Source organism: Talpa europaea (genome assembly GCF_964194135.1).
Source record: "Talpa europaea genome assembly, chromosome: 13".
Classification (NCBI taxonomy): Eukaryota; Metazoa; Chordata; class Mammalia; order Eulipotyphla; family Talpidae; genus Talpa; species Talpa europaea.
Window position 1 is genome coordinate 12,727,540 of NC_140080.1, and position 12,026 is coordinate 12,739,565.

Here is a 12,026-nt window from a genome sequence, read left to right on the forward strand (position 1 = left end):
GAGGAAAATTTAAGTGTATTAAATATCCTTCAAGAAATGTTAAGATTCTGAAGAAGCTTAGATTTACAATAAGAAATCAAGGGGAGATACTCAGCGTGAAAAATATGAAATTTGAAATACAAATATTGAGATGAAAAGGCAGCATCAAAGCTGAAAATTACTGAACAAGGATATCAGATAACAGAATTCTTCCAGAAGCTATCAAGGAAGTTTTAAAAAATGAAAAAGGTCACCAATAAGAAATAAAGTGAAATGGAGAGTAGGAATTTTATGTTTTATCCATGGACTAGAGATCTTGGAAAGAAAAATAAAAATTAGAAGGCAGAAAATTCTTAAAGAAATAATAATTTAAGAGCTTTCTAAAAATAAAGAATATAAACCTCCTGTTAAAAATAGTCTAAGAGTGGGGCCTCCCTGGTGGTGCAGGTGGTTGAGCACACTGCTGTGAAGCTGTCCGCAGCCTCTGCAGTTCCGGTTCAATCCCCACCGGCCTTGGAGCAACCCACATGGCAAGCAGACCTCTCCTGTCTTGCCTGCTGCTCCCCTCAGCAGCGTATTTCGTCAGTCTGCCTGTTCTGCTCCCTGCTCCGTCTCTGGTGAATCCTCTCACCCTCCCTCGCATCTGGCCTGTACCCCAGTTCTTGTATCAATAAAATAGATCTTTAAAAAAAAATAGTCCAAGAGTACCAAAAGGAAAGAAAATACTTATCTAAACACAGGTTAGTAAAGTTTTATAGGCTCTAAGACAAAGAACAAATTTTAAGAGAGAAATAAGATATCTCAGCCCGACATCAAAATCCTAAACAGCCACATTGGTATCATAAAAGAAAACTACAGACGTAGATGTATTTTAGGACATGGACTTAGAACTTAAGGCTTTTCTATTCAGGTAAACCCATGTCAAAACATGAGGGCACAACTAATCATACATACGTGCTCTGGATACTCTACATTTGCTCACCCAGAACCATTTCTCTGGCCCATTCCTACACTATGGGGCTCCTTGCATTTGGGGATCCAAACCACAGACACATGAGAGGAGGAAGAGTCAAGTCTGTGTAGTTATGACCATAGCACCCTTGCTGAGGGGGAGTTTGGACTGGCTACCTGGTCTACCCAAGATCATGGCTCCTGTTCTGTAGCAAGCTCAACCTGGCCTGCTCACTCTCAATTACTTGTTTTTCTCCTTCTCCTGTTCTTCCTCTTTCATCTTCAGGCCCAGGGATGAGAAGAGAGCCTTCTTTCTATCAGCAGCTGGAACTACACTAACCCTTTCATTTTTCTATACCCTGCTCACATCTTTGTTAATGGTTCCTTTGTTCATCTTGCCTCAAATTACTGAGTTTGAATGTTCCATCTGTCTCCAGACAGCACTCTGAATTATAAACACAGCCTCAAGAAGTTTGTCATAAAACATACTTCAGAGAGCATTTTTGAAGGAAGTTTTATTGTTTCTCCTACTAATTATATGGAAAATAAGGATGAGTAAATTACCTTTTCTTAATTTCAGCTATTTTTAATTTCCCAGAGATTAATTGTTCCTTTCGTAGCATGCTTTATTTATGAATTTACAAAAACAACATCTTAAATCTCTTGGAGAATATGAATTAAATTCAATTCTAAGTGCTCTTTTGTTCCCTTGAATTAGTTACTACTCTAGGGCATAATAATCTACCTCATTTTCTTAGTCTTGTACCTTCATTTTTCAGGGTTTTGTAAAATGTCTAAAGAGTCCTTCAAGAATGCAAAAATGGGAAACTGACCAAGAGCTCTGTGAACAGGGGCTAAGGGTAGTAAGTGGTTGATTTGGGGTGATGGGTCATCACAGTTGGGCACTCTGGCATTCTAGAACACTCAGGTTTCTGCCAGTGGTCATTCTAAATGATGTAGTTCTTAAATTTTTTTTTAAAAAATTTCTAAATTATTATTTTAAAAGTATGTTTACTAAGGCAATGCTAATTTTTGATACTGCATTTGATTTAGGGGTACAAGTTCACACCTCTTCAGGTATATGTTACTACAATGCACCCACCACCAAAGCACCCACAGTCCTCCACCACAATACCACCCCCAAACCCCTCATTTTCTGGGAGACTCAGTTCTGTACTCACATTTCAAGACTGTGTTTTTGTCTATTTGTTCCTTTGCTTTGTCTTTTATATTCCACATATAAGTAAAATTTGTCTTCCTCCTTGTGACTTTTATTTTACTTTAGCACAATCCCCTCCAATTCTCTTCATGTTTTGCAAGTGACATTATTTCATTTTCCTTCACCGAGCAGTATTCTATTGTGTATACATACCACTTCTTAATCCACTCATCTGTCCTTGGGCACTTACATTGTTTCCATATGTTGGTATTAGAAATCGCGCTGCAGTGAACATAGGCATGCAAATATCCCTTCCAATTAGTGTTTTTTCATTCTTTTGGCAGAATTTCTACTCTTACACATAAGAGTAGAAATGCTGGATCAGAGGACAGATGTATTTTTAATATTTTGAGAAACTTCCATACTGTCTACTGTGGGGTCTGGACCAGTCTACATTCATACCAGCAGCATGCATTAGGTACATTTTTCTCCACATCCTCTCCAAAACTTTCTGATCTTTCTGATATGGACCATTGTCTCTGGTGTAATATGGTATCTTATTTTGGTTTTGATGCATATTTCTCTGATAATAAGAGTGGATGTACATTTTTTTCATGTGCCTGTTGGCCATCTGTATATCTTCTTTGGAGAAGTGTCTATCTCTTCAAGAGGAAACCTGTGTCTGGAGGGAGGAAGTGTTAAGGACTGAGAGGTAAACTTTCCAAGGGTCATTGTTTACAAAGTGAATGATGCAGTGTCCTAGAGTTGACTAAGTGTTCTGTAGAGAAATCATCAGTAATTCTTTCTCTTTTGTGGGCATCACTTTCTCTTCCTCTCTGATTCAGAGAGTATCTAAAAGATCCTGAATCTCTGGAATTCTGTTGAAAAGAGTAATTCCCTCCTTCTACCTGTGACTTGCTATGCTGTTTTTTTATATGATTATAATGCTGATAAGCACCATCTAGATTTCATTTTCAAGAAATTTATTGAAATTTCTCATCCGCTGTGACTACCCTCTTTCATCACTACTGTGTGTTTATATATTTTGTTATTCTTTTATTCTAATAGGATTGCAGCAGGGAGGGGAAAAATGTTAATACTTTAAACAAGAAATTATTCCATAGTTATTTGTGAACACATTCAGATTGGTGGAATTTAGTGAAAAACTATTGTATTTGAAATGCCTATTCTTTTTGGAGACAAGATATACTTTTAGACTTCTTAAATACTCTTTTACCTTGAAATCTCTTTTTTTAATTGCTTTTTCCAGTTCATTAAATAGTAATTTGGAAAATAGTTTACACTTAGGTTTTGCTGAGTTAACACAGTTTTGTAAATGTAACAGCAGCCAAGGAATCCAGTATAGTTCACTGAGTAGAACTGATATTGATTATTGGGACCCTGTTTGTTCCAGGGTTCTAGGTTATTCTTTATGTCCTAAATGCCATGTGAACTGAACAAAGCCAGGTGTATGACACAAAGTGATGTTCCAGCGCCTCCAGCTCCAATAAATGCAAAGAGGGTTACCAAGCTAGAATGCTTCTTGGCCAGATGGAGAACTTTGAGGAGTATGGTTACAGGATTGGCCTTGGGCCAGGAAGGAGAGGAGAAAAGATTTGCAAGGCCTAGGACTCAGTCTCTGCAAGGAAATACAATTTTTTGAAAGTTATTTTTTCATCTCCTCCCAATTCAGCAGTATACAGAATGTCACATTACTGTGGCCATTTAGGAATAAAAACCAGAGGCCCAAAACATTTATTTATATGTGAGATTTTTTTCCAAATCCACTTTTATAATCTACAAGGATGGCTTACTAAGTTTTCAATAATGTGTTTTTGTGTGTGATGTCATATTTTTATGGAAAATGATTTAAGGTTTCTTTTCTTCATCATTTTAAATGATAAAATGTCATCTTTGTTTAAAATAATTCTCTCTTACAATTGATATATGTGTGGTGATAATGAAGACACTGGTAAATTAGAATCCACTTTGTAGAAAGTTCAGAATTAAATGGGTCAGGATGTCATTTGAGGTGTTTTCTCTCCACTGGTGGCTCACACAATTTGACTTCAATGTTGCCATCACTGAATGTTTCTCCTTTGGTCTCCTCTATCCGGTTTTCTCTCCGGGAAAATTCTCTTTTCTTCTGCATCATTGAAATTCCTGAGTTTCCATGCTGTCGTGTTGGAGACACTGTTTCTTTGACTAGGCAGTAACAAACTGCAGATAAAAAGTTTTTTTTGAAGTTTTCATTCAGAAATGCATAAACAATGGGATTACAGATGGAATTGGAGAATCCAATTATTTGCACTATTGCGAAGATCATCTTGATTGTGACATCATCATATTTCTTTTCAAAATTACCTGAGATAGAAAACAGTACTTTAGAATGCATACATGTTTTCATTGAGCAAAAAAGTAAAAATTTCTGTTTCTGAACAATCTTTACCAAAAATGCTCACACTTGTACGAGTGTTTAAGGTGTGAAAAAATCTCAATACCATTTTGGGAAGAGTCATTGACATGTGGGGTGAAAAAAGATGTCTCCATTCTTAGAGAAGATATGATTATAGGCATAGCTCATATTAGGGGCTTGTTGTATTTCAACTTGAATCCAAGCTTTGTGTAAACTGGAAGCAGGAATTGTCCTATAAAGGTTCACTCAAATGAAAACAAACACAGTCATTTGAGTGTCATGCTACGTCTGAGATTACCAGAGAGAATACACCAACATTTTAGCTGAAACCATCCTCATTATGAAATTCAAGTAGGTCCAATCAGAGTTGCAAGCAGGAAACACTTATGGCATGTGAGCCCTCCCCAAGTTTAAGTGGCTTAACAGAAGGCATCACATGGACTAGGATCTCAAAAGCATGTCATTACCTTCTGTTATTATTGAAAATCTAACCATAGCCATCTATGATTGGGTGTTTTGCTATTTGTTCCCAAGAGAACATTAACAAATGTCAATGACTCAGAGTCCATTGTAGCAGGAAATGAACTAGAACTTCCATCCAACGAGAGCTGCAGGTACTCACTGTATTCAATCATCATGTGAACAATGTGGAAAGGTGCCCAGCACACGGCAAAGAGGGCCACCACCGTCACCATCATAATGACAGCACGCTGCTTCTTCCTGCACCGTCAGGACACACTGCATTAGCTTGCTACTCGGCAAATGTGTAGCATCAATAACAAAGTTGTTCGATAGAATTTGAGCCTTTCAACCATAATTTTTCAAATGTTAATGAAGCTCATGATAGGTTAGTTATTGTCTGTTTCTCATCCTTCCTTATTGCTATTCTCTGCTGTAACACCCTGTATTGCTCATAAACAAGGCGTGTTCAGCACTCTGCCATCTGCTTAGCAAGGATTATGTCACTAATATTCCCTATGGACCATTTGACAGATGCAGAAACTGAGGCACTGAGAACATTAAGTAACTTGCAAGTCAGATGGCTAGTAAGATTGAATTCATAAGGGCTCGTTTGGACTTAAACTTAGGAGTCTAACTTCAGTGCCTAAGCTCTTACTCATTTTATACTGAAGCACACTCATGCCTTTGATGGAAAAATATCAATATTTAAGAACCATGTAAACCCTAAGGATAGAATTAAATGTGATCTTTTCTTATGTATCTAAATAATGCCATTAGCTCAGGAATCAAATTTGTTTTCTCCAGAAACTCCTCTAAAGAAGATGGACATCTGCAGAAGATCTACACACTTGCATGGTGCTTTAAGTTGAGTAAAAAAAAAAAGTCCTATTCATTATTTCTTATTTCACCCTAGTAACCCTTTCATCCAAGGAAGTGGAAGAGCTAAACCAACATGTCCAAAGATGCTGGAGGACAGTCCCGCACCTAGAAGTTCAGAGCAATGATTTATTTATCCAAACTGGGCACTAGAGGTCACTGCATACTTAAAGAAATGATGAAGCCATTAGAATTCTTGTAAGATTTTTTTGGTTTTGTTTTTAATAGCTATTCAGTGCAGATTATAAAAACGAATAGCATAGCAGGAAACTGTGTTTTAAAATATCTAATAATACACTGATCAGAAATTAAAACACTTAGATCAAAATAAACATATCGATAATATAATTTAAACAGCATGCTGTAGTTTCCAGAGGCTCTTCCTACGTGCCACCCCACATAGTTTAGCATCATGCACGGCTGAAAGGAAGTGAAGACGAAGGTTATTACATCTCTGGTACACATGAGGAAAGCTGAGGCCTTGGGAGAAAGGAGTCTTGCCCACCTTGTCTAGCTAGTGAGTGTCGGGGAGAGGAAGGCATCCCTCCTCTTCCTTCTGTGGCTGTCAGACACACAAAGACGTAACCATTTTCCAAATGCCCAGTAAGTTTCTTAATGGCTCCCCTTTCATTTGGAAGCTGGTGGTCTTGCTCTTTCTTCCTGTCCACGCATAAAAGCTCAGAAGTTTAAAGCCAGCCCATAGCCTAAATGTGAATTTCACATGACACTGACTTAATTGTCCAGGAATTCTGAGATCCCCGGCAAATGTCCCTGCCAGCACAAGTAATTAACACTAGTTTAAACAGAAGTAAATGGGCCTACCTGGTGGCGCGAGGGGTTAAGACACAACCTATGAAGCTGTCTGCAGCCACTGCAGCACGAGTTTGATCCCTGGCCAGGGAGCTACCCACATGGCTCAGCAGACCTCTCCTGACTCGCCCACTGCTCCCCTCAGCAGTGTATTTCAGTCAGTCTGCCTGTTCTGCTCCCCATCATGTCTCTGGTGAATCCTCTCAACCTCCAGCTCTGGCCTGCACCCCAGTTCTTGTATGCATAAATAAACAAATCTTAAAAAAAAAAAAACCCACAGAAGTGAATAATTCATTAAACCAACCTGGTTATTTTTGACATTTCTTTTCCGTGAATAGCTCGAAGCACCGAACCATCTCCCACTCTTTTCTTTATCCAGAGTTCATAACCGATTTTACTGTACAGGATAAGCATCAACGTTAGAGGCAGGAGGAAGAGGATGACAAGGATGCAGGTGGTGTAGATTTTCTGGTGCACGGGGCTGGTCCATTCTTCCAAGCAGCAGATATGTTCTTTTTCATATAAGAAGTCATACTTAATCTTTAAAATAAAAATAATTCAGTTAGAAGAGCCCGTAGTCAGCATGAAAAGACCAGAAAACTTCCAAGTAATGCACCATTTTTCAAATTCTTACATATTTAATATGGTTACATAGTTTAAGTCAGATACAATGTAATCGTTATTCTGTTGCAAAATGTGGTTTTTCTACTTCACTGCTTAAATTTGTTGCATAATTTCTTTTCTATTTTAAATGGAATTAAGGTCTGTAGCCTATTTTCATTTTTTGTCTTTCTCAACTTTTTACATAGCATCATAAATTCTCAATTGGAACCAGGACCCAAAAAATGAGCAATGAAAAAAAAAAGTTTTGTATCATAAGCCAGCCAGTTAGTTTAGTATTACATTATTTTGCTTCCTCAGTTGCTGAGGAGACAAATTTTGACAAGGCATCAGACTTCTTCTACCTGATAAGTCCTGAAAACCTGTATTTTGTTCCAGATATTGCCAAGTGCAATCAGACTACTGCAAAGATTTTTAAAACGCAGCTGGTTGGTAACTTTTAGATTCTGAAACTAAGGAGAAATTATGATTTAAATTTTTGCCAATCTACATTTCCAAGCTCAGTTCTAAACCTTGCAGTTACACATTTTACAGCAAGCCAATGTCTACTTATTAATATTCTTTCTGACAGACTCATGAATTCAAATATTTAATAATAATGTTAATAGAAAAAGCTGATAAGAAACCAAACATTTAAAATATATTTAAAATTTTATTTATCTGAATAGTATCAATAAAAAATAGATAATTTATGAAAACAATTGTCACTTTAGTTGTTCTAGAGCTTTCTGGATGAAGCATTGTTAGCTCATAGACATATTTCTGTCTTCGTTCCTGGAAAATTTTATCACCAATCTTCAAGACCAATGGCATGGGGGGGGGGAGTGGGTGAGAACTTTTTTAATATATTCATCAAAGGTATGAATATTCAAGTCTGAGGACAAGACATCAATGTCATTTAGACTGTGTCATAAAGCTTGCAAGACAACCACAGGGCCATATATGGGCATGTCCTAGAGCACAGAGCTAGCCTGGTAGCCCCCAGGAGGGTTCAACTTGCTTTGGGGACAAGCTGAGGCTTCCTGAGGGCATGTTTGGATGGTTTGATGGAAGCTGAGTTTAGCCCTTCTCTTTCCAAATGTGCATGTCTCCGAACTTCCACTGCCTAAAAGGATGCCAGAGGTTCAGGTGTAATGCTTGGCCCCATTCCTTGGTCCTTTTTCATGATCCCTGCCTACTGGACACAAATCCCACCCCTCACCCAACTCAACTCTTACTATGGGCACCAGAAAAAGAGATGATTCAAGTTCTGATGTTAGCAAAGCCCCTGATCAACACACCCACTCCACGATAGGACTTTGTGCTTTTCATTATATTACGTGTACTGCCATCCAGGGCAAAGCTTGGCATTAAAAAAAGAAAGGTATTTTGACAGATGTTGAGATGTTCTGAATGCACATTTTTCAAACAGTGAGAGGCAGAAGTGATGACTGGTTTAACTGTCTCATTGCTTCGATTCCCTGAAAATTGTAAAATATATCACTTCTGAGAAAGAGCCCAGTGAGAACAAAGGAGAACATTAGTGAGAAACGGTGGTGTCATCCAGGTGATAAACTCAGACCGTGGTATACACTCTCGCTAATAGAATTTAAGTGAGGGAAGGTGGCATGGAATACGTATCACTGTATTCACTTGATTTCAAAAATGAAATCTTACCTAAAAAGCAGATCTGATTTGGCTGGTCTGTCTAATTTACAATGGGCTTTGCCAATTAGATTATGTGCATTTTCTACAAACTAAGCAAGTTAAATATTTAAAATATATTCAGAGCATATGATAAAATACATTTATTTTTAAAAATAGACAAATCTCCTTGTGTTCTATGACAAACAAAAGTGGACCCGATAAGTTGAAACTGTGTTGGGTCCTTAGGAAAGGGGTCCCTGAGTACGGGTTTCCTGCTGGAGGTAAGAGGCCCTCAGAAAAAGTTGCTGGCCACCGGCAGTTGTTTCTGGATCCTAAAGGACCTGCATGAGAGGCAGGTGAAGGGAGTAGCAGTTGGAAGCTTTCATGGTAGTATTGATGTCTTTGGAAAACCCTTAAGGTAAAGAATGAGTCTGATGACATCAGTCAGAGAGGGCAACTGAGTCAGAGACAGCCAACTGATCAGGCATGAGAGCATCCCAAGGCAAGGAGGCAGAGGTAAGAGGGTCATGTGCCCCCTCTGCATTGTAGGATTCTAGATCTACAGATGTCATAACCTGGGGAAAGGGATGTTTTAAATTGGGATTATTGATGTATGGGGTTGTGATGCTGGACTGGACATTTTAATAATGGAACTAATACTGTTCTAATTTTTTTAAAGATTCATTTATTTATGCGTACAAGAATGGGGGTATAGACCAGAGGTATGTGGTGGGGAGGGGACTCAGAGGATTTACAGAGACAGAGAGGGGAACAGAACAGGCAGACTGACTGAAATACACTGCTGAGGGGAGCAGCGGGTGAGTCAGGGGAGGTCTGCTGCACCACGTGGGTAGCTCCCTGGCTGGGGATCGAACTCATGTTGCAGCAGCTGGCAATGGCATCCCTAGTACTGTTCTTGTGACTGAATGTGACCAGATGAATTTTATTATCTGAATGACTGGTGGAGGCCCATTCAAGACTTCATCCAAAGGATGTCATCAGAGGACTGGGAAGTATTCAGATTGCATTTTTATAGGTAGAACAGGATAGAATGGAGTCACTGTCTGCTCTGATCTGCAGTGCAGCCCATTCAATATAGCAGCAGCCAAAAAGTCAGCCACTTTCTGAATGTGGCCTCGCCTCGGGGTTCACTGGACAGCCTTGCCAATGGACATTGAATGGCAGTAGTTTTGCACTTGCCTTTGTCATTTTTAAAAGGTATAAAAAGGATATATGGTTTTAAAAATTATCACAGGTGGTGTGTAAGCACCCCCCAACCCAACTGTCTTTGGAGACTGCTGTCTAGGCATCATCTCCTCTGCAAGACATGTTCACACGTGCCCATGTGGGGAACCAGGTCATTGAAATGCACAGTCCCATCACTGCGGGTCAGTGAAGTGGGCTGTGCCCCTTGAGAAAGGTGTGAGAAGCTGGGCTGGGTGACACGAGCCCCTCATGTGTTTACAATTGGAATTTTAATTTACTGATTAATAGAAAGTTAAGAAAGAACCTAAATGAGAGACTCAACTAATAAGTAGATAGTCAACTACAGTTTTTATTTTATGAGTCTAAAAATAAAATTCTGGAACAGCCACTGGAACCTTAAATCATAACAAGACCCCCGAGGATACTAGGAAAAGTCATGTTCACTGGCAGAAAGTGTGGAAAGTAAACCTGATACTTTAATCGTTAAGTCGTAATATAAGATTAAAAAAGTGCTAGATGAGTTTGCAGCAACATGGATGGAGCTAGAAGGGATCATGTTTGGCGAAATAAGTCAGAAAGAAAAAGAAAAATACCGGATGGTCTCACTCATAGCAGGAATTTAGAAAACCTAAATAAGGGACCAGGAAAAAGACTAATTAATACAAAGTAAAAATCAACAAGCAACAAGCAACTATAAACCAGAGACACACTATGGGGTGGGGAGTGGCAGGGAGAGAAAGAATTAGGGTCAAAATAAGGGTGGGGTGCAATTGTATGGGGAATATAACCAAATGAAAATGCATGCATTGTGCAAAAATGAAAAATGATGTAAGAATTATATAAAATAAAATATTAAAAAAAGAAAGTGCTAGATAAAACAGGAAATAATCTAAAACAAAATCCTGTATAGTACTTGCAAATCTCAGTGAAATAACTGAAATGGTACAAATATGCTGTAATGCTTCTGCAGGAAGGAAATTACTATAACGAAGAGAGTTGGAAAGACATTTCAACAATATGATTATCAATCCCCATCCCAAAAGTACCTCAAGTCGTTGTACATGCCACATAGGTGAGCCTACGATGATTGCCACCAGCCAGACCACACCTGGAAGCACATTAAAATCATCAGCATTCAACTCAGTGCTGCACAGTACACCCATGCTCAATCATGTCCCCAGCAAGACTCCCTGTGCTGAATGCACAGTGTCGTCTCTGCCCAGGGGCAGTGCGGTGGCCCCTCACATGATCTCCCTTCTAGCCCATCACTATCGTCGTAGTCGCTGCTGAATAGTCTTCCCAAAACACATTTTAAGTGTTTAAGACTCTTTACTGCGGTTCTATTTCTGAAAAATAAAAACCCAAATCACTTTACCTGATCCATGAGGTCCTTACAATTCAGTGTTTCAAGGGAGTGCTAGGATTCATGAGTAAGTTCTCCCTGCCCCCACCTCGTTATCATCCAGTTGTTGTCTTACATCCAATCACTTCTCCAATCTTTCATAGAAATTTTGGAGAAATCGCATCTGATTGACTTAATTCATTGCCAGGCCTCCTAGATCCACTGCCTGTTTGGGGATAGCAACATGGGGATTAGGTGTACATTACCACTATAATCTGTGGCCGCTTCCGGCAGGAATTCTAGAAGGCCGAGGTCTAGCGCAAGGCAGTCTCAGCCAGGAGGAGGCCCAGGGCATGTGGGCACAGCGGTTCCCAGTGTCCCAGAACTAGGGGGAGAGGCTTTAGGCAACAGTGCTTGAATCCCCATGGGGAGATGAACCTCCTTGATTTAAAACCTTCTTTAACTTTGCTTTCAAAGGTTGAGACTCCTTCTACTTCTCGTTCCTTTTTGATAACTCCTCTCCTCTGTGTATTCCTTGCTCTCCCCTCTTCCACACTCAAACGCTCAGTTCAGCTATT

The 12,026-nt window shown here is 39.2% G+C and overlaps 1 protein-coding gene across 1 annotated transcript in view; it reads right to left on the reverse strand.

Annotated features, from left to right (window-relative positions):
- Nucleotides 1-4,112: 4,112 nt before the first annotated feature.
- The window catches only part of QRFPR (pyroglutamylated RFamide peptide receptor), a gene marked incomplete at both ends in the record, with an annotated part of 31,370 nt that continues 23,456 nt past the window's right edge, over nt 4,113-12,026 (reverse strand). The window contains 4 exons of the mRNA XM_084251727.1: nt 4,113-4,453; nt 5,128-5,225; nt 6,958-7,193; nt 11,153-11,214. Coding sequence (XP_084107853.1) covers nt 4,113-4,453; nt 5,128-5,225; nt 6,958-7,193; nt 11,153-11,214 — 737 coding nt within the window. The remainder of the gene's footprint in view (nt 4,454-5,127; nt 5,226-6,957; nt 7,194-11,152; nt 11,215-12,026) is intronic.